This window comes from Lissotriton helveticus, chromosome 7 (genome assembly GCF_964261635.1).
Source record: "Lissotriton helveticus chromosome 7, aLisHel1.1, whole genome shotgun sequence".
NCBI classification, from domain to species: domain Eukaryota; kingdom Metazoa; phylum Chordata; class Amphibia; order Caudata; family Salamandridae; genus Lissotriton; species Lissotriton helveticus.
In genome coordinates this window covers 934,629,354-934,652,122 of record NC_136068.1, presented here as the reverse complement: position 1 = coordinate 934,652,122, position 22,769 = coordinate 934,629,354, and the positions used below count along the sequence as shown (strand labels likewise).

At 48.3% G+C, this 22,769-nt stretch overlaps 1 protein-coding gene across 1 annotated transcript in view; it reads left to right on the top strand.

Moving 5' to 3' along the window:
- The window catches only part of HDAC3 (histone deacetylase 3), a 378,831-nt gene that overhangs the window by 292,343 nt on the left and 63,719 nt on the right, over positions 1-22,769 (top strand). The window contains exons 11-13 of the mRNA XM_078653501.1: positions 13,637-13,726; positions 13,894-13,952; positions 18,735-18,814. Of these exons, the coding sequence (XP_078509627.1) occupies positions 13,637-13,726; positions 13,894-13,952; positions 18,735-18,814 (229 nt within the window). The remainder of the gene's footprint in view (positions 1-13,636; positions 13,727-13,893; positions 13,953-18,734; positions 18,815-22,769) is intronic.

Genomic DNA, 22,769 nt, shown 5'->3' with positions numbered 1-22,769 from the left:
CAAAGGCATCCGCTCCCCCCGCCCCCTGCTTCACACGTCTCACGGCCGCAAGGCCGTCTCGTATTTCTCCTCCCTCCCTCGCCTCCCAAGTGAATGCCATGCAACTGTGGGACACTCTGTTTTTGAGAATCCAGTGACTGCCTGAATTCACTGATTTGCCGATTGTCATGAAAAGTTCATTTTATAATTCAATAAAACATTACCTACAAAAAAGTGATGGCTGTCTGAACATATAGCTCGGTATTTACTCACATCATCCAGTCATAATAGAGGAACAATTGATAACTTTAGAACAGCTAAAAAGACTTCCAGATCGGCCTTTACCTTCCGTAGGTTCTGTGGTGATGGAATGTATGACGTTACGCATACATTCACAACGCATACCATCACAATGTCTTTTAAAACCGACTGCCCCCTCCTCCTGCTTTCCTCTGTTTCTAAAACAAACCGCCTCCCCCCCAACCCCCCCAGCCGAATCCCCTTTCCTGTTGAAGAAATGCCATAGCTGCTTGAAGCTTTTTCTATATCTGGTGCTCTCAGAGTGTACTTTACGTATTTATTTTTCTAGCAGAGAGAAGTACACCGAAGGGCACATGTACGTTTCACAGAGTTCATAAGTGTATACTCCTGTCAAATGTCAATACTGTGGTCTTGCGTGCAGCTGCATCAAACCGATTTGCATATTCTGTGGCCAGCACGCCTGTGTTCATTCACCTTTGTTTTAGGATTCAAGTTATACTTTCTTATTTCGCTGTGATCTTGTGTTTTTTTGGTAACTAAATAATGGTATTAATTACTACCAAACGCTCTCATTTTAGCAAATACCCCGCACATATTCAAACGTAAATCTCGCCATTTGCATGGAAATGTTTGCTCGAAAGACATAGCCCACTGCGTTATTTTGCAAGGACTGGAACTTGTTACCTTATTCACAACCTTCGGTATCAATCAGGCAAGTTAACTGTAAGCTGTGTCTGAGGTCTGTGGCACAAAGGCCCCTGCTGCTTCACACTACGGCCCGTGTCTCTCCCCCATCGCCGCTCTCCTCGCTCTGCCCCCTGCTGCGGCCGTTTCACATTTCTCCTCCCCCCTCCCCACAGCAATGCCCTCCGTCTTGTTCGTCTTACTGTTTTTGTTTTTTTGGTAACTAAATAATGGTATTAATTACTACCAAACGCTCTCATTTTAGAAAATGCCTCGCACATATTCAAACGTAAATCTCGCCATTTGCATGGAGATGTTTGCTCCAAAGACATAGCCCACTGCGTTATTTTGCAAGGACTGGAACTTGTTACCTGCAATTACAACAAGAACTCCTGGTATAAACAAATTAACCCTCTGTGGTATCTTCTCTAAATTCAGTGATCGCTTCAGGTTATTCACAACCCTCGGTATCAATTGCCATTATAAATTACAATAACTTTTTATTTAAGTATTAATTATAAAAAAATAAAGGCCATTGTTATTTGTAATATGAATACATATAAGTCACGTAAATAAAACATATTGCATTACAAATGCTATAGGTGTCACATTTGCAAAAGTTATAACTATTGGCATTGTAAATGACAAAGCTATCAATTTAGCTATTTTAAAAACCAACACATAAATAAAATATGTGTCATTTACAAGACCAATAGCTCCAACTTTTCTAATGCGAGACCTATTGCATTTCCAATGCTTGTTATACAGCGCTCTGACCCCGTAGGGGTCATGTTCGCTCTGTAGAATACTCCTCAAATAAATAAATAACTCAACTACGAAGAGGCACCTAAAACAAGCCAGAACTATTGGCCTTGACAGTGCTCGTTAGCAATTTCAAACAAGTTACAAGGATGGATTTGTTGTGAATATGTCAATATTAGTGGCGGAGCAAAGTCGTAGGGGCCCCTAGGAGTGTACTGTCAAGGGCCCCAGTATCCTATCACCCTCATCCGGGCTTATCAAGAAATATTTGGGGTTAGTGATTTACAAACTGGGGCCACGGAGTGCTCGGTGCGTGGAGACCCCCAGGGCACAGTCACGAGGCTGCGAGCACATCAGACATGGCATGTAGAGGTGGGGCCTCTGTGCTGTTAAAGATGCTTCATTGGCACCGCAACAAAGGCTCATCTTACTGGTAGTTTTTCTTTTTCACTTTTCTCCAGCCCATCTTTCCGAGTCTGCTGCCCACCTTTAGCCTGATTCTTTCATCACCTTTCCTACTTTCCCTGCATCACCCAGCCAAGCTTTCTTCAAGCGCTGCTGCTCCTCGTCAATATACTGAAGCCCCCCTCTCACTGGCGCTGCTGGCCTTTACCTCTGTCACTCTTATTCTATTTTTTATGGTTTCCCCCCGCAGCCTGCTCTCCCTCCCAGTTTTCCTCACTCCCCCACCTGTTTCTCCTCTCTCTCACAGTTTCCCTCCCTCCACCACCCTGGTCTCCTCTCTCACCCAGTTCCCCTCAGTCCCCCGCCCTGTTCTACTCTCTCTCCCAGTTTTCCTCGCTTATCCGCCCTTTTCTCCTCTCTCACATATTTCCTCACTACCCATCCTGTTCTCCTCGCTCTCACAGTTTTCCTCATTCCCCCATGCTGCTCTCATCTCTCTCCCACTTTTCCTCACTCCCTCGTGCTGCTCTCCTCTCTCTCCCAGTTCTCCTTTTAACTCCCCTTCTGTCCTCTGGTTTCATCCATTTCTGTGATTTTCCTCTTCACACTCAAACTTATGTCTCTTGTTCTCTTGCCTCTGCCATGTTCCCTCACACCTCTGCTACTTATTCTAACAATTTTACTCTCCTCCATTTCTCCTAGTATTCTTTGCACCTCAGACTCTCATCAGTTCACTCTATCCCTTCCAATATTCTGCTTACCTCCCACTCTCCTTTGGTAAACTGTATCTCTACTATCTCACCTCATTCTCGCCCAGTTTTACTGCCATCCAACCGCTTCTTCTCCCACCCTACATCTTATTCTCCCTACAGATCATTCTCCCTTCCGCTCATTCTCCCTTCTGCTCATTCTCCCACCCTACAGCTCATTCTCCCTTCCGCTCATTCTCCCACTCTTCCACTCATTCTCCCACCCTACAGCTCATTCTTCCTTCCGCTCACTCTCCCACCCTACCGCTCATTCTCTCTTCTGCTCATTCTCCCTACCAAGCAATCTCCCACCCTACCACTCATTCTCCCTACCACTCATTCTCCCACCCTACCTACCGTTCATTCTCCCACCTCACCGCTCATTCTCCTACCCTCATTCTCCTATCCTATCACTCATTCTCCCTCCCGCTCATTCTCCCTACCACTCAGTCTCCCACACTTCTGCATATTCTTCCACCTTACCACTAATTTTCCTACCATACAGCTCATTCTCTCACCCTCATTCCCCCATCCTGCAGCTCATTCTCCCTACCGCTCATCCTTCCGCCCTACCACTCATTCTCCCTACCCCTGTTTCTCCTACCCCCTCAATCATCCAGCCTACCGCTCATTCTCCCACCCTCCCATTCTCCCACCCTCCCGCTCATTTTTCTGCCCTACCACTCATTCTCCCACCCTCCTGCTCATTCTCCCACCTTCCTGCTCATTCTCCCACCCTCCTGCTCATCCTCCCACCCTCATTCTTCCTACGGCTCATTCACCCACTCCATCATTAATTCTCCCACCCTACCACTCAGTCTCCCTACCCCTCATTCTCCCAACTACTGCTCATTCTCCCTACCGCTCATTCTCCCACCCTACTGCTCATTCTCCCTCCCTCCTGCTCATTCTCCCACTCTACCGCTCATTCTCCCACCCTCCTGCGCATACTCCCTACCGCTCATTGTCTCACCCTCATTGTCTCACCCTCATTGTCTCACCCTCATTGTCTCACCCTCATTGTCTCACCCTCATTGTCTCACCCTCATTGTCTCACCCTCATTGTCTCACCCTCATTCTCACCCTCATTCTCTCACCCTCATTCTCTCCCTCATTCTCTCACCCTCATTCTCTCACCCTCATTCTCTCACCCTCATTCTCTCACCCTCATTCTCTCACCCTCATTCTCTCACCCTCATTCTCCCACCCTCATTCTCCCACCCTCATTCTCCCTGCAGCTCATTCACCCACCCTATTGTTAATTCTCCCACCCTACCACTCATTCTCCCTACCTTTAATTCTCCCACCCTACCACTCATTCTCCCACCCTACCACTCATTCTCCCACCCTACCACTCATTCTCCCACCCTATCGCTCATTCTCCCACCCTACTGCTCTTTCTCCCACCCTATCGCTCATTCTACCTACTGCTCAGTCTCCAACCTGACTGCTCATTCACCCACCCTACCGCGCATACTTCCACTCTATCGCTCATTTTCCCAACCGCTCGTTCTCCCACCCTACCACTCATTCACCCACACTGCCGCTCGTTCTCTCACCCTAGCGAGCAATCTCCTACCCTACCGCTCATTCTCCAACCTTACTGCTCATTCTCCCACTCTATCGCTCATTCTCCCACTCTATCGCTCATTCTCCCACTCTATCGCTCATTCTCCCACTCTATCGCTCATTCTCCCACCCTACCGCTCATTCACCCACACTAGCGTTCATTCTCCGACCATAGCGTTTACATTTTCTTTTATTTGGGCACTTTGATATTAAGTGATTTTACTGCAGCACGGAACATTGAACCGATACTGATACTAGAACCTAGGTGTCCCGACTTCTAAAGTCAGCAACTCTGACAAAAAGTCTCCGCTTTCATTCTCATATGGCTTGTTCCCCTTAGCGCTGTCAGCGTTCTTATGGCGGTGTAAAGCGCTATACAAACAAGCATTTACAATGCAATAGGTCTCGCCTTTCATTACGTTAGTCATTTGCTTTGCTATTCAATACCATTAGCAAAGCAAATGGCTTCAACTTAAAGGGGAGACCCAGTGCATTTTCAATGCTTGTTTTAGTTTAAAACACTTTGATTTTAATTGCAGACATCTGTATTTTGTTTAGGTTTAAGAGTAAATATTGCATGTTTTCAATACTGGGCTCCAACATAAGGGTGATATATGGAGAAAACTAGTGCCTCTCTAATTTGCTTGGGAGTTCTGTTGGAGGATCAAGAGAGGAACATGGCGGCCGCATTCCAACGGCCGCAGTCTCGCTCCCTCGGGCTCCGTATGGGCTGCTAGAAACCGAAGCTCGAATGAGCGTTTGTTAGTTTAAAATTTCCTGTCCATCTACCTCAGTTCTTCCCCGCTGTTGCGCTTCTTTGCTGTAGTTTTGTGATATGCGGGGGAGAATGCTCGTGCTTGTGCGAGACGACCTGGCTGACTCTGCAGATCTCAGCGTTCCTGGCGGCGAAGGCAGAGCTGACACTGGGATACCGCGTTGGAGGTGGAGAGTTGCCGCGCTCGAGCGGAGGCGCTGGGATTTCGTTTCCCTACTGCTCTGCTTCACCAAGGGAAGGGCCAGCATTTCTGCGGAGGCTTGTCCAGGCTCCAGGTTCGAGTGTTCTTCAGAGGACAGTGTGCAGGTAGGGGTGCCTCAGTCCTAGCGACTTGCCCCTGTTGAAGATTTTAAGGCCTCTAGTCCCTCAGTGAATGTCTAGCTGGTAAGTCAGTGTTTGAGACCTTTACCGACAGAGAGAGGACTTTGTGCAATAGTGGTTTCTCGATAATCTCTCTGGGGAGTGTCTTGTTGGTGGAGGTTGGGAAGCCTCTTTCTTGTATGGAGAGGAGTGTTGTAACTCAAGACGGTGCCTCCCCCCCAAATTAAGTAGGTACACCTTGCGAGCAAGAGCAGCCCATTTGTCATCTAATACAGTGATTACGCATTCAGTTATACCTCTACTAGTCTCCCCTCCTATAGCAGAAGTTAGAACGACAGTTAGACAGCGCAAACAAGGGGGGAGTAGTAGTGGGTTTGTAACCCCAGTAAAAGCTAAAACGATCAAGGGCAAGGGGAAACACCGGGATAAGAAAACTTCAACCATAAAATCAAGAATCACCCCGTCCCGGAAAACTTTTTACCAAGTTATGTGTCTGTCGTCGACAACTTATCTGTCTCCGTCCTCGTCCATTTCTGCGACCACGAGCATGCTCAAGCCCAAGCTTGTGTACATTTCTACATCTACACCGATCTCTACACTTTCCTCTGCTCCTGTCTCCGTGGGTCCTACGTGTTCAATGGGGAAGGCATCAATGGGTGAAGGTAGCGAGCCCCCAGTTAAAGTCACTCAGTTGGACTTGGCAGGGGTGCCCGAGACCCCGGCTTCTGTTAACATCACTGACATGGAGTTGGTGGTTCACCCGGCGATTAGCCTCACTAACAGATACTCAGTGCTGGGATTGCAGGACGATCAAGACCAAGGGCAGGGCAAGGGTGGAGCTAAGCAAGAGCATGTGCAGAAGTTGGAGACAGAACGGGGGGAGCAGGTATTGACACAAATGGAAGACCTGGGTAACCTGGGCCTCCAAAACAGCTGTAAAAACTCAACCCTTCCCCCATCCCCCCTCCCCCCCCTCCCTCATGACCAAATTACATCAGCATCAAACACACACTCATTAGCCGATCTTCTTTTGGCTATGAAAGACGAGATGACTTGTAGATTTACCGTTTCAGAGACAAACCAAGCAGAGCTGGCTAACCGGTTTTCTGTTTCAGAAGCAAACCAGGCTGCTATTCGATCATCATGTGAGGTGCTTGCTCAGAAGTTGGAGGAAGTCACTGTGAGGACTGAGGCAATTGAGGTTGAAATCCCCAAATTAAAATAATCGATCGAGACAACCACCTCCCATCTGGTAAAATTATCGATTCAAAATAAGGAACTTAAGGATGACCTTGAACGGTTGCAGAACCATTCAAGGAAAAACAACCTGAAGCTCCTAAATATTCCGGAAGCTCTCGAGGTGGGGGGATATTAAGGGGTTTTTGATCTCCTTATTGAAGGGTACTGTTCTCAAGAATCATCCAAACATCGATCTTACCTACGAAATCCAAAGAGTCCATAGGGACCCTTTTAAAAGGAACCTAGGAAGACCGAAACAGCAGAAAATATTGGTAAATTTGTTGTCGTACTCAAAGAGTTGATTTTGACCGCTGCCCTAAAGGAAGGGCTTATTACTTCCCCATTTTCAGATTTATTTTCCTTCTCTTTCTCCATGAGATCCGACATTTCGCACATAATGGCCACAAGGCAGTGGGAGTTGGGGAAGAGGTTGGTGAAGCTCAATAGTTTAGGGGCCAAGGCCAAACTGAGGTTCCCCGCTACACTGCGTGTGATGTGGAATAACCACATGCACATGATTCGTCCAACGGAAGAAGTAGATACTCTTATAGCAAAGATACAATACGAGAAGGAAGGAGGGAAATAAAGGATAAAGTAGAGGCTTTTATGAGAGCTCGGTTTCTAGATCCTAAGCATTTAACAATTCAATGTTATTAAATTAAGGCCCGAGGGGGCGGTGTCTGAATATGCGTAGCCTATTGGAAGGGAGGGTTCCTCAGGGTGCAGAGGGGCACAGGGGTCGGGGGAGCACAGGGTGCGGAGCAGAAAGGGAAAAATATATAAATATTCCTCATCTCATTTGTTCTTTAAGGAATGCCATATTACTCAAGCCAAGGGTGCCTATACTAATGGCAGGTAATATTAATAGGGGTTGTAAAATTTGTTTTATTTCCTGTAATCTGAATGGTCTGAGATACCCGCGTAGACAAAGGTTGATCTTTAAGTATTTAGAACTCCCCCCAGCACAGGTCGGTCTTCTGCAGGAGACTCACCTGAGCTCAACTGAGTCGCAGACAATTTTTTCAAAAATTCCCTGGATACATTGTTTTTGTTTCTCTCATCAATCAATAAATAATCGCTGGGTTGCAATTTTGGTGAAGAAAGGGACTCCTTGTAGGATTAAATCTGTTCAAACAGGAAGATGGATTGTGGCTGTGTTGGATTTTCAGGGGGTGGAGATGATGAGTTCTTCTTTTTATGGTCCAAACACGGACAATCCCACATATCTAGGTAAACTACAAGATCAATTGATCACGGCGAATCCTCCCTTAATAATAGGAGGTGATTTTGACGTCCGTCTTGATCCTTCTAAAGATAGATCTAACTCGAGTCATGTTATAGAGATCCTGCGATCACGCAGGGTTATGAAGACCTCTGGAGGGCTAAGACGGGCGATGCCCAAGGATTCACCTTTTATTGTAAGAAATACCATCACTCCTCTAGAATAGACTACGTTTTAGTTAACAGGGAAATTTTAGATAACCTTTGCAATATATTTGTTTTGCCTAGCCATTTATCTGACTAGCTCCCCTCTTGTTTTTATATTCCATGGACGGCAATAGTCCACAAATGAGAAGGACATTGAATAGATCAATGTTGGCGGACCCTGGAATTGTTCAGTCTATCAGAACATCTACTTTAGAATTGTTCTCATTTAATATAGGCTCTACGTCAATAGATTATGTTTGGGAAGCTTATAAAGCCAGTTTGAGAGGCATGCTATATGGCCTAATAAGCTCTAAGAATAGAGAAAAGACCTCGTAACTACAGGCCATGGAGAGTAGGATTTCTGAACTAGAACTGGAAAGGGCAACATTAATCAGGAGAATGCAGAAAAACTGAAGCAGGTAGGAAGAAATTTCTAGGAGGCCAGGCAGGACCTCAGGTCCTGAAAACCTTGGCCATCATTAAAAGTGGCTCCCCTAGCGACCCGGTACCCATGCGTATCCTAAAAACGATCGCACCCACCATCGCCGCACCTGTCACCGACCTCATTAACTCCTCGCTGCTTCATGAGTGGTTCCCCCTGGATGGAAGAGAGCCATTGTCAAGGCCCTTCTTAAAAAAACACTCCTAGACCCAGCGGACTTGGCCAACTACAGGCCAATATCCTTGCTCCCCGGTCTCAGCAAGGTCACAGAAAGGCTAGTTAATAAGAAACTCTCACACTTCCTGGAAAGCAACGGCCTGCTCCGGAACTCGCAGACTGGGTTTCGCCCTGGACAGGGTACGGACACCGCCCTCTTAGCAGTAGTGGAGGAGGCCAGATGCATTCTGGATTCAGGAGGATCAGTGGCAGTGATCCTCCTGGACCTCAGTGCAGCCTTCGACACTGTTAACCACCAGATCCTTATTCAGCGACTGACCAACATAGGGGTAGTAGGAACGTCCCTTTCCTGGCTCACGTCATTCCTGAGCAACCGCACCTTCAGGTCTGGGAGAATAACACCCGATCAACAGCAATTCCCCTCCAGTGCGGGGTACCACAGGGCTCCTCCCTTAGCCCCACATTATTCAATGTGTACATGTCCCCACTGGAGGAGGTGGTCTCCCCGTTCGGAGTCAAAATCGTTAACTACGCCGACGACGCCCAACTGGTCGTGTCCCTTTCTCAATCTGACCACGAGCCGGGCTCCCTCCACACCTGCCTATCGAAGGTATCCACTTGGATGGGCGAATCCTCCCTAAAACTAAATGGGTCTAAGACCGAGATCATGCTGCTAGGCACAAAGGACCCACCCTCCCTCCGAATATCTGGCCTACGTGTCTGGGGGAACCCCCATCCCCCAAAAAGGAGATTAAAAGCCTGGGGGTCTGGATGGAAGAGGACTTATCCTTTAAGACCCAAGCCAAAAAAATAGCAGGAACCTGCTTTGGCCTTCTCTGATCGGCTCGAAAAGTCCTTCCCCTCCTCCCGCAGACCTCCCGCAAGCTGCTCATCCAAGGACTGATACTGTCCAGACTGGATCATAGCAACGCCATCTTCCTTGGAGCGCCGGAATCCACCCTCAACAAGCTCCAATGGATCCAGAACACCGCAGCACGGCTTCTCACGGACACCCAGCCCGAATGTCAGCCAAACCAGCACTTATACTGCTGCACTGGCTCCCAATAAGAGAAAGGATAAAATTTAAATCCCTCTGTCTGGCACACAAACTACTTCATGACAAGGGTCCCCCCATTCCTAAAAAACCTAGTCGTGCCCTATAAAGCCAACAGACCTCTGCGCTCAGATCACGAACGCCTAGTTGCTGTGCCCAGAGTAAAAAAAGCACGCACAGGAGGACGGCGATTCTCGGTCACCACAGCAAAACTGTGGAACCCCCTTCTTTTTAAACTCAGGAGCGAACCCTGTCACCTCCGATTTCGGAAACTCCTGAAAACCCACCTCTTTTCTTGACCCCTCCGCAGTCTCCCTGTTCTCCCCCCCTTCTGGTACTGCTGTCTTGGTTCTTAGCGCTGGGATGCTTCCGGGTTACTACGCGCTCTACAAACCCACATTCAATTCAATTCAGGTGCTTGCTGGATCTGAAATGTAAGACGCAATGGCAAGCGAGTAACTTGGAAAATTTCGAATATGGGGAAAGAGCAGGAGCCATACTAGCCTGGAAGGCCAGGATTGACCGGTCAAAAAATAATATCAATGAACTTATTATTGATAGTAGTGGTGGAAAATCTAGTACGCCCAAAGAATTGCAAAAATGCCTTCTTTCTCTATTCTCAGATTTGTATAGGGAGAATCTGGACCCTCCCAGGATACAATATCTTCCTGGCTAAGTGATAAATCTTTATCTGTTTTAACTGAATCCTCCAGGGACGTTCTTGACGCTCCCATAACCATCGAAGAGATCCCGGATCAAATAAAGAGGTCTAAAAACAAATAAGCCGCTGGTTTGGATGCTCTTCCCAACGAAGTATATAAACTTCTTTCAGATGAACTCTCCCCAGTACTCCATAGCCTATTAAATTCAGTTTATTGCACCTCAGGAGTGGTACCCAGATCTTGGAAGGAAGCCACAATCGTTTTAATATTGAAGCCAGGGAAGTACCCACTTAAGGCTAATTCCTACCATCCGATCTCCCTGCTGAATGCCCATTATAAGATCTTTATGGGCATTCTGGCAGGGAGATTGGCGACATTGGCATCAAGTCTGATTAATATCGACCAGAAGGTTTTTATGGTAGAGAGATTTATTCAGGAGCAGACGCAACTACTGAGAGGTAACATCGATTTGGCCGAGATGAGGGCAGATCCCTTAGATGCAGCTAAGGCCTTCGACCGGGTGTGTTGGAGGTACCTTTGGGCTATAGGTATGGGACCTATCTTTGTGCAGACTCTAAGGAATTGTTATCAAGGAGCATCCGTGAAGATCCTCCTGAATGGCTCCCTGACCCCCAGCTTTGATATCCAGAGAGGGACCAGACAGGGGGATGTCCCTTATCCCCTCTCCTATTCAACATTTACATTGAGCCCCTAGCACAAACTATTAGGTTGGATGATACTATCAGACCGTTTAAATCACAAAACTATCAGTGTAAAATAGGATCACTAGTGTACACTATAACATAGTCAACATACAATGCTGAGACATCCATTCCACGGCTAGAAAGCCTGCTGGAGGAGTTTGGCTTGATTTCAGGTTATCTCACCAATTCGCCGAAAACTGAAGTCATGTGTTGGAACACCAATTACAAAGGCGGCCCCACCAGCAAAGAATTCAGGTATCTGGGTATAAAAATTGTTAAGGACCTGAATAAAATACCTCTGATAAATATGGGGAAAATTGAAAAGGAAATTGACTACCTCTTCGCCAGATGGAGTAACCTCCCTTTGACGATCTATGGGAAGGTCAATCTGGTGAAGAGGAGTATCTTACCCAAGCTGACGTACTTATTTAATGCAGTTCCCTTCATTTTTCCCCATAAGAACATAAGTAAGATCCAGGGGAAAATCGGGAGCTTCATATGGGGACATAAAAGTACTAAGATGTCCTGGTAAAAACTAAGAAGAACATTTTTAAAAGGTGGGTTGGCTCTTCCAGATATCAATTAGTACCTAACGGCCTTCCAATTTAAGGGCATCAGGATGCTGCTTACTATTCCAGAGGAAAGAACGTGGGGCAGGCTTTTGGCCGAAATGGCAATGGCTGAGGTTGGCAGTGGTCAATGAGGGTTTCTATACAAGTTTGGAACCCCAAGGTACTTCAAACGTGTCCATCTTAAGGTTCTTAAGGCTGCCTTGACGAAATGGCATAAAGTGAGACGCAAATGGGGCATAGGATATTTCTCCGACTTTGCCCCTATTTGGGATTCCCCGGGGACCCCTCTTTGCCTGAGTGATAACTTGGCGATTCCGATTAAGAGAGCTGCTTTGGTGAAATGGTCGGATCTGGTGGACACAGATGGGATTCTTCCATGGGAGATCTTACGAGCTAAGATAGGCCCCACTTTTTTTAGGTTTAAGTTTCTTCAACTTAGATCATGGTATGAGTCAGAAGTGGGCGAAATTATAGGGAGCTGGGAACTCGAGCGGTTATTGCAAGATGCTCAGAAAAAAAAAAAGGAATATCTTTGTGGTACACGAGGTTTCTCGAAGCAGAAGATTTGGAGATTCCTCTTCAAACAACGGTTTGGAACCAAACATCACTTGCCCACGATATTGAAGACATTTTTGATCCATCCCTTAAACTACTTTATAAATATATCAAGCCTGCTAGTTTAAAGAAAAATAACTTTTTTGTGCTCAACAGACTCTTTTATACCCCGGCAAAGATAGCCAAGTTTGCTCCTTTGCCCCCCCAAATGCCCCCAAATGTAAATTATCCAATGCGAACGATATTCACATCTTCTTTGAATGTCCAGAGTTAAGATCTTTTTGGAAAATTGTGGGGGATTCCTTATCATCCATTCTTGAAATTGATATCGAGATTGATCTCCACTTGGTGATTTTTGGCGATAATAATCTTATAAATGGGGTGCTATCACAGATTCATAAGGGGCTGCTGTTATACCTTATAGTGTTAGCCAGGAGGGAGATCTGTATAAGGTGGAAGGATTCGATCCCCCAAATAGAGAGGGTTGGCTCAAAGCTGTGTTTGGTATGGCACGTTTAGAACAAGACCGCAGTGAGGAATATCTGCATAATATTTGGCATCCTCTGTTAAGCTGGGGACGGCGCTTAAGATTGTTAACCTCTTAAGTGATGGTCTCCCACCCTGGTCCTATAATTACACCAAGCCTCAATCACGTGAGGCAGTTCGGCTTGGCCAAAACGCAATTAGCCGAGAGGCGCCCAGGAGCAAAATAAGACAGCTTGTTAAATCTGCTGATGTCTTTTTGTGAGATGAGGACAAAAACAAATGCTTGGGAGTTCTAAGCAGGGCCTCCTATTACTTGATTACCACAGACTTGTGTACTAGCTGCATGCCATCATTTGCTTTAACACTCCATTCTCCTCTTGATTTCGAGGCATTGTCTGGCATTGGTTAGGTCAATTGTACATACACGTTTTTGTTGTCCACAATCTATATTGATGCCTCTTCACTTATTTCTTCCAACTTCATGGCACCAGGTACACTTGTTGTGCTGGACAAGTTTACGAAAGAATAAACCGCAAAATTTGACATTTATATTCCTTTTTCCTGTGATCAATAATGGAGCTGTAGACCGGTTCAGCTTAATAAACTGATAATTTGCTGCAATGCATGGCTGTCCGACCTTAATTTATCTATTCAGTTGTTTAAAATCAGAATGAGTTATTTTGCTGTTGTTGAATATTGGTGTTATCAGCACTAGAAAACGTCAGTATTCTGTGGGAGATGACCTATAAGTTAGGATATAGCCAGTGATCTCCATACACGATGTGTTAATATTGTTCATTGGTTTGTTCTAGAGAGTGTGTACAGTATGTGAAGAGCTTTAACATACCTCTACTGGTTCTTGGAGGAGGCGGGTACACAGTGCGTAATGTCGCCCGTTGCTGGTAAGTTGTGGATGCAAGGAATAAGTGGATTGTCTTTTCTGTGTAAAGAATGTCCTGAGCACTTTGTTCCTCTGCCTTACTTGCGGCAGGCACAAGGTGACTGCATTGTAAGCTTCATTGCAGTTTCAAAAGCCTGTGTGCATTTCATACATTTCCTTGTGTTTCAGGACTTATGAAACATCCCTGCTGGTGGATGAGACAATCAGCGAAGAGCTTCCATATAGTGGTTTGTGCCTTGACTTACTATTAATTTGGTATTTGCTTCTTTGCGATTGTCTTTACCTATGACAGTGCCAGGATTAGGTCCCGTATTAGAGCAAGAAAGGAAAATAACGAGGCTTCCGAGGCAAATTTCAAAGGCCACCTGCTCATCAACGTCATTTATTTATTTATTTGTAATAATTGTGGTGCCAGTGTCTTTAAAAATCTGCACCAGTTAATGGCCATTCTTTTGGCACTTTGTCTCACCCAGATAGGGAAGTTCTTATATTTCCTACCTATTCTAACTTGCCAGTGCACCTAAAATCTTGACCTGCAGAAGCCTCGGCTATCTGGTATAGCACTAATGTAATTCATTTGACATGAATTCCTGTGTGCAAGTTTTCCTTAATCGAGACGGATAGGAAACTTTGTTTTCCGTTTTAGTTTCTTTGCACTAAAAAGATGGTATTTAGTAGTTATCACTACTTGTTTTATTAAGTTGCAGATAACTGCTAAAAATGACCTTTTGTGACAGAGATCACAAAACTTTTTTTTTCCTGTGGTGCAAAGACTAACAGCCTGATTCATCAAGAAAGGAAACTGCGACTCTCAACTAGCGATTCACAGCGAATCGCAAATGGAAAGGCGCAGATCGGAATTCATCATAGTTAGCGAGTAATTAAAGCGATTCGCACACGGGCGCAAAAATCGATAGCGAGAAAATAAAATCGCCGAAAATTCGCTAATACCCAGATATTCCGTCTCTATTTAGCGCCACGCAAATCCCCATTAGCGACATCTCGCCAGTAGCGAGATCGCACCAACGGGAAGTCGCATTTCGAGCGCCGTGATGACGTCACAACCAGGAAGCAGGCAGTTCCCACCCCCATTCTGAACTGCGAGGCTGATCGCGAGGCTGCAGCTAAACAGAGAGCTCCTACCGGGACACCTCCAAAGTAGCGCAATTCACCCATTAGCGACAGTAGCAATGTCAGAGGAGTCTGCACCAGGGCCCAGTGACACCGGGCGCAAGAGAAAGCTCAAGTTTTCCGAGCAGGAGTTGGAGCAGCTCATCGAGGGAGTGGTTGAAAACCACGCAAAACTCTTTGGAAAGGACTCCCGGAGGGTGCCAGAGATGGAGAGACGTCGCATCTGGCTAGGAATCTCAGCCAAAGTGAACGCTGTGGGCGTGACACACAGGTCACTGGACGAGCTCAAGAAGAGGTGGTACGACCTCCGAGGTCGTGCCAAGGAGAGGGTGGCAGAGAGGCTGGGCGAGACATCTGGTACTGGGGGCGGAGAACCTACTGTCCCTCCCAATACCCCCATGGAGGACCGCGTGGAGGACACCCTTGAGACAGAGGCGTGCATAGGTGTCACCAACCTGGACTCATCCCGACCCAGCCAAGACAGCCAAGGTAAGTGGCATGCGACTGCGACCCTGTCCCCTACCAATGGTCATGGCCCTATAGCCTCCCATATACATTCCAAGTCATACAAACAATGCACATGAGATCATGGCCACAAGCATTGTGGGACATGTAGTCTGCCCATAATGTAAAAGAACCCCAATGCAGCCACACGTATCCCAAAATAAGCTATCGCTAAGCCAGGCAGGGAATGTCAACCAGCATGCATGTAGCAACTGTACGTGTGACAGATACATGCTATTAATGTAAGTCCAATTCCCCTCACAGGTGGCGCCGACTACAGCAGCGACAGCGACATGCTGCAGATCGATGAGTCAGAAGAGGATGCAGAGGAGGTGCCAACACCAACACCTCCTGCACCATCAGGCGTAGCACCACACACCGCAGCCAGGCCAACACCAACAGCTCCAGCACCATCATTGGCAGCACCTAACCCTGCAGCCAGGGCAAGACAAACAGCGCCAGCACCATCCGGCGCAGCACCTAACCCTGCAGCCAGGGCAAGACAAACAGCGCCAGCACCATCCGGCGCAGCACCTAACCCTGCAGGCAGGGCAACACCAACAGCACCAGCACCATCATCGGCAGCACCTAACCCTGCAGGCAGGGCAAGACCAACAGCTTCAGCACCATCAGGTGCTGCACCTTTGCCAACCACAACTCCACCACCAGCGGCACCATCTACTTCTGGTGCATCAACTGTGGTGCAGAGCAGGCATGTCAGGGCTCGCCACCATGACACATCACACAGCGGCAGGAGGGGGATGGCTGTGCGCATGCCAGGCATGAGCACTGAGCGCCGGATGCTACGCATTCACCAACAGCAGGCACGACGGCAAGGGGCCATTCAGCTGCAGCTACACAAAATTGGCCGCAATGTGGCCAATGTGGGTGATAGGATTGAGCGCATGACGGCAGCCATGGAGGCCAACACTGCTGCACTCATATCGCAGCGCAACTCCGCCCGCCGATGCCACCGGCAGCTCCTAACGCGCCTGACAGCCTACACCCGCTCAAACTACATAATGGGGAATGCCACCTCCCAGCTCTCACGACGGTGCCTGGCGCAGCAGCAGCAGCTAATACAATGTGTCGAGGATGTTGGACGGGTGCTGGAGCAGGTCACCACTGCCGTACTGGCACTCCATCCTACTGGTGAAGGCAATGTGGGGAGGGACGACACCAGTGAGTGCGCCTCCAGTGTCAGCAGCCTGTCTGCCTCAATGGTTGGCGTGTTACGCCGCAGCACCAGGCCCACTGCAGGGACACGTGCCGTCCCAGAGGAAGAGCCAGAGCGTCGTTTGGGGGCTGCGCGCCGGAGGCGCAATTGAGTTACTAGAACATTTCCTAGATAATGCTGATGATACAAGCATGTCCAGTGGCTAGTTATGAGCAGTATGGCGCAGTACTGCTGCAATATTATGAATGTAGACATTACGTTATTATTGTGGATTTAACAATAATATTTATTCATGCAACATACATGGGCCTCCTGTCATTATTTACATTGCCATGCAGGAGTGATTGTTGGGTGAGTGGATTGTGGGCTTCAGAAACTGTTCATAGTGATGTGGTTGCGCCGTCTGTGTCCTTCAGCAGGGTTCTCCCCGCGTGCATGACGCACATGTGCTGGTGGACGGTCGTCCCCTTCAGACTCACTGCCAGAGATCTCTACTGGTATCCGGCGCTTGGTTGCAATGTTGTGTAACATTGCGCAGACAGCCACAATGCGGCAGCACACATCAGGACTGTAGTACATGGCCCCACCTGTCTTGTGCAGTATGCGGAACCGGCTCTTGAGTAGGCCGAATGTCCGTTCGATACAATTCCTTGTCCGTATGTGAGGAACATTGTACCGCCGTTGCTGTGGTGTAGCCGGGTTGAGGTATGGGGTGAGGAGGTATTCCCGGAGGGCGTAGCCACTGTCACCTGAATGAGAGGAGCAGAGGGTGAGTGCCTGTGCTGCGCAGCTACATCATTGCAATGTGTAATTGTTGACAATGTGTACTTACCAATTAGGTGTCCTTCCCCAAATTCTCCCCTGGCCAGTCGTGTGTGGAGGCCGCTGTGCCGGAATATAAAAGAGTCATGGGTACTCCCTGGGTACTGGGCCACGATGTCAGTTATGATAGTCTTGGCATTGCAGACCATCTGTATGTTAAGGGAGTGGTATGACTTCCGATTCCGGTACATGTACTCCGTCGCAGCTGGTGGGCAGATGGCAATGTGGGTGCAGTCAATGCATCCTATCACAGATGGGAAATGGGCCACATTGTAGAAGTTTAACTTTGTCAAGTCCAGTTCCTGTTGGCTGGTGGGGAATTTGATGTGTCGGTGTAGCTGGGTGAGCATTGCGTCAACAAAACTCCGGAGGCAGCGTGACATGGTGGGCTGGGATATCCCCCCTGCAGCCGCTACTATCCCCTGGAAGCTCCCAGAAGCCAGGAGGTGCAGGCTACACAATACCTGTACATGTGTAGGCACAGCATTGGTCCGCCTTGTTGGGTGCTGCATCAGGGGGTCAAGGTCGTGTATGAGTTGAATTATCATGGCCCCATTTAGCCGGTACTTCGCATAGATCTGCTCCCTGGTTTGTCCCAGCAGGGTGATCCGCTGGCGGAATATCCTCTCCTGTATTCTGCGTCTCCTCCGTGCTGCTCGCTGTAGCCTTCGCCGCCTGACCACCATGTACATTCCTGGCATTGTGAGACACCAACTGCTGCTGCTGCATCTCCTTATGTGTGTTTGGTCAGCCCTTTCCCTGTTCCTGATTGGCCAACTGTTTTTCAAAATTTTCGCTAATCACTTTTATGGTTACCACCTGCTTTGGGTTGTCCTTAATTTGCGCGGCGCTAATGGAGATTTTGAGGTTTTTCGCTATTAGAGAATTTTCATGAATTCCGATTGCGCTTGTATTGCGGATTAGCTAAATTTATTCTCTAATTCCGTGCTTTGGCGCAAACCTACAGGGATTCTGAGAATATATTAGCGAATTCGCAATCTTTGGTTAGCGCTTTGGTTATTTTCTTCATGAATGCCGATTTGGGAAATTGCGGGCGCAATGGCATTTTCGCAGCTATTGCGCCCGCAATTTAGCTTCATGAATCAGGCTGTTTGTACTTAAGTAAACCGTACCAATTAATTCTGTTTTTGCATTCCCCTCTTTAACTCCAGTATATACTTTATCTTCTTAGTATGCACAGCATAAACTGGTTACTTTACTTTGTCTATTTTTATTTGCCTTGATCTTAAGTTTGTAAACAAGACAGTGAAGTATCCTGTATTTTCCTTCATGTCTGTCTCTGCGCAGAACAAGTTCTATGTCATTATTACAGCTTAATAGTCATTAACCATCCATTTGACTTTTTGTCTTACAGAATACTTTGAATACTTCGCTCCAGATTTTACTCTCCATCCAGATGTCAGCACACGGATTGAGAATCAGAACTCCAGACAGGTGATGGTTCCTCAAATTTGTGTGTTCAGTACTATCTTTATGATTTACATCTCACACAGATGGTCTTCTCCATTGTAACCTTTATATATTTATAAACAACTTGCATTTTATTAATTTATAAATGAGAATTATCTTGGGAGATAAATGCAAAATAAGTATAAACTCCTTGTTGAGGTTTGATACCATGTGTAATATATTCACTAAGTGCTCTTTTTTTTGCTGACAGCACTTTGCATTCTATATTTATTTTGGTTATTTTAGAACACACCAACAGTCCCCCACTTCAGGGTACCATGCATACTACTGAGTAATAAGGTAGCTGGTACAGTTCAGTAGGTGAATGCCCCTCAACTGAAATATGATAATAGTATCTGATAGAGACTACTAGCCGAAGATTCCTTAACACAGAATTATCCCCAGGCATGAGACTGGATCCGGAAAATTCTTTGCCACAGCATCACTGCACGCTGGGGGGGGCACCACGTGGCTCCGCATTGACGTCGTCTGCTGACGTGATGTCAGCGAGGTCCCATAAGCCCCACCCCGGCGGGCTAACGTCAGTTTTTCCTCTTTTCCGCGTATAACGCGCATATGGATCGTGTTCTGGCCAGTTTTCAGGCCTTCTCTTCACGCTTTGCGTTAAGGTACAGTGTGCGAATGCCTTCAGGCTTCAAGACGTGTACTTCTTGTGCACGTCAGATGTCGGCGACGGACCCTCACCCTATCTGTATGTGGTGTTAGGGCGAGCACCATGACTCTACGGACCGCGACGCTTGTCAGAACCTCAAACCGAAGTCCCGGCGGGGGCGCTGGATGAAATTGCTGTCGGCCTGCTTGTCCAGGTCGGTGTCATCCCAGCGTCCGTCCCCCACTTCAGAAGCCAGGAGCCAACTATTCCGACTGCGACATCACCCTTCGCCATGGGCCCATGGGCATCGCTCGCCCGCTGGTAGGTCATGTCACTTGTTGCCGAGGCCTTATCCTCGTTCGGCAGAGGGCGCGGGTTCCCCTCGGGACGTGCGCCCTCGCCTCCCTACCTGCCGTTTCCTGGCGTTGGGTCGACTAGGGCCCAAATGAAGGCATACACTAAGGCTCTGCAGGTCACTTTGGTCCCCCTCCTCCTGAGACGTTCGCGGATCCCTGGCCTTGCACGGGGCCTTCCGCGGAGTCGCTGGCGGCTCCGACCCCGGCGCCGACGAGTTCAGCTTCAGGTTGTGGGGGTGTGGTGTCATCGAGTTGCGGCCCTATGGGGTTCCCCTCTCCGAACCACAGCGTCCCTGCATTGCTGCAAATCCCTGCGGTAAGTCATGTAGCTTGTCTCCGAGGCCTTATCCTCGTTCGGCAGAGGGCGCGGGTTCCCCTCGGGACGTGCGCCCTCACCACCCTACCTGCCGTTTCCTGGCGTCGTGTCGACTAGGACCCAAATGAAGGCCTACACTAAGGCTCTGTAGGCCTCTTTGGTCCCCCTCCTCCTCCTCCTCCTCCTGAGATGTTTACGGATCCCTAGCCTTGCGCTGGGCCTTCCGCGGAGTCGCTGGCAGCTTCGACCCCGGTGAGTTCAGCTTCAGGTTGTGGGGGTGTCGTGTCATCGAGTTACAGCCCAATGGGATTGGGTACCCCTCTTCGAACCACGGCGTCCCTGCCTCGCTGCAAATCTCTGCGGGGTTCCCTGCGGTGTTGCAGGAGGTCGCCGGGACTCAGGGTTCGTCCCCAAGTCCTCTTTGGTCTTCTGGGGAGACGGCTGCCTTGCCAGAAGCCGAGCCTATGCCTTTTCGGCTCCGGAGGCTTTCCTCCCCGGCCCTGGTGGTGCCACGGGTGGAAGCCGGGGCCTGGGGCGTTTTCCCGAGTCCCTCCCGGTCCTCTACGCAGGCGGCTGCCTAGTCTGAGGTCGAGCCGGTCGAACCGGCTCCAACCCCGCCCCATTCTCCTAGGGAGGACGTGGTGGTGGAGGTCGACTCTGCACCGTGCCGGCGTCGGGTCCCCGACTCGTCTCCAGAGGTTCCTTCCTCTCCGGAAGTTTTTCATCTCCTGGTCTCTTCTTCTCCGGAGAAGGGACACACGTCGTTGCTTTTTCACAAGTGTCTTCTAGGGAGGGCTCCTCACCGTCCCCGTGGCCTCAACCCTCGGACACTCTCTTCCGCAACTTGCGGTTGGTTGCTCCGTCGGCTTCTCCGCCTTCCCCAGAAGTCCTCTGGCACCCCATTCGTCCGTGGATCCTCTGCTTTTCAGAGGCTGGTCTATGCCTCAGCCCTTAGCTCTTTACAGGGGATGCGACTCTCCTTACTGTTGTTGTCTTGAGGTAATTGTTGCTACTCTCCTGTTCTGGACTGGTGGTCCTTCACCGTTTATACATTGTGGTTGCAGGCTTCTTTCGTCTGCTGTGACATTTCTCACAGGCTTTTTCTGCCTCCAGGGAGGATGTTGTTTTGCTTGCAAGGTTGCCGTACACTGGCTGTGCTCTGCTCTTCCCTTCCATTACTTTCAGTGCCACAGTGCCTGACACTTCCCCGTATGGTTCTGTTCCTCACCATTCGTTTCTTCCCTTTCTATTTCTCTGATTTTTTTTTTTTGCACACTGTTCCCATATTCTCACAGTTTTTGTTTGTGATGGCTCGGCGTTGTGGCACTGAAAAGTTCTCCAAAGAAAACTGACGTCAGCGCGCCGGGGTGTGGCTTATGTGACCTCGCTGACATCACTTCCGCCGACAACATCAGGGCGGAGTCACGTGGTGCCGCCCCCACTGCGCAGAGATGCTTTAGCAAAGAATTTTCCGGATCCAGTCTCCCGCCTGGGGATGATTCTACGTTAAGGATTCTGCGGCTAGAATAGTCTCTACCAGATACATAGTTACCGAAGGTAAGTAACTTGTACTGCTGGCAAGCTAACCAACAGACTGAAGCATGATTTACTCTCCATTGTTGCATTGATAAGAGTAGGTCATTGGCAATTCAAGCATGGGGGTGTCATGCAGGCCCATTCTAAGAAGGTGCTGAATTGTTCAAAGTAGGAACAGGACACTGAGCAGACCTGCATTGCTTTGTTCAAGTATGTTGCCCCTTTCCAGTGGAAACCTAGCAAATGAAAACTCACAGGTGAACCGGGAGAAAGCGAAATACAGACTCTATATCCTCTTTAACCATGAGGGCCCCTTGTCCTTCAGCTGTTCGCAGATCAATGGCGTCGTCCACCGTGGCATAACCCACTGAGCATGTCTCGAGACTGATCCCATAATTTACTGATGTGCCTTCTGGGAAAGGAAGGTTATGGATGAGCCTGAACTGGCCTATTTCTTTATTTGATACCACCCCAGGGGCAAGGTAGGGGGCCCGGACCTTCCAAGCCTCCTCTCCTTTTAAATTCTTTGCTGCACCACTTCGGGGTGTTCCAGGGCAGATTTCAGGTTCTTCACCCTGCGCAGATTTCAGGTTCTTCACTCTGCCTCTGGGCAGGGGGCTTTCAAATGGAATTCTAAATCCTTCCTCAAAACCCTTCACCAATAGTGCTTCATCTCTCTTGTGATATCTGTTGGCTAGCCTCCTGAGCTGCTGTATATTGATTGGGATCTGGCTAGCTGGAAACAACTGCATCTTATCACACTCTGTGTCCCTGCTAGTGCTGCTTCTTCTTTTCTTTCTTCTCTTTGCCGCGCCTGCATCCTGACACTGAGTGCCTCCCCCCGCATCCTGAGCATAAGTGCTGCAATTTGCACAACAGTTTCGTATTTCCAACAAATGGCTGCTGGCCCGCTTGGGGTTTCCAGCTATTGTGTGATTTAGGTCTGTAGTAAGCCTTGTGCTCCCCTTAAACTTCTGAAAGTACTGCTCGCCCTGTCCTCACTTCTTCGCTACAGTCATTTTGTGGACGAACCCCAACACATCCTCCTCATTTTATACCATTTCAGAGTGCGTCTGCATTTTCCATCTAAAACCCTTATCGTATTCCAACCAGGCATCC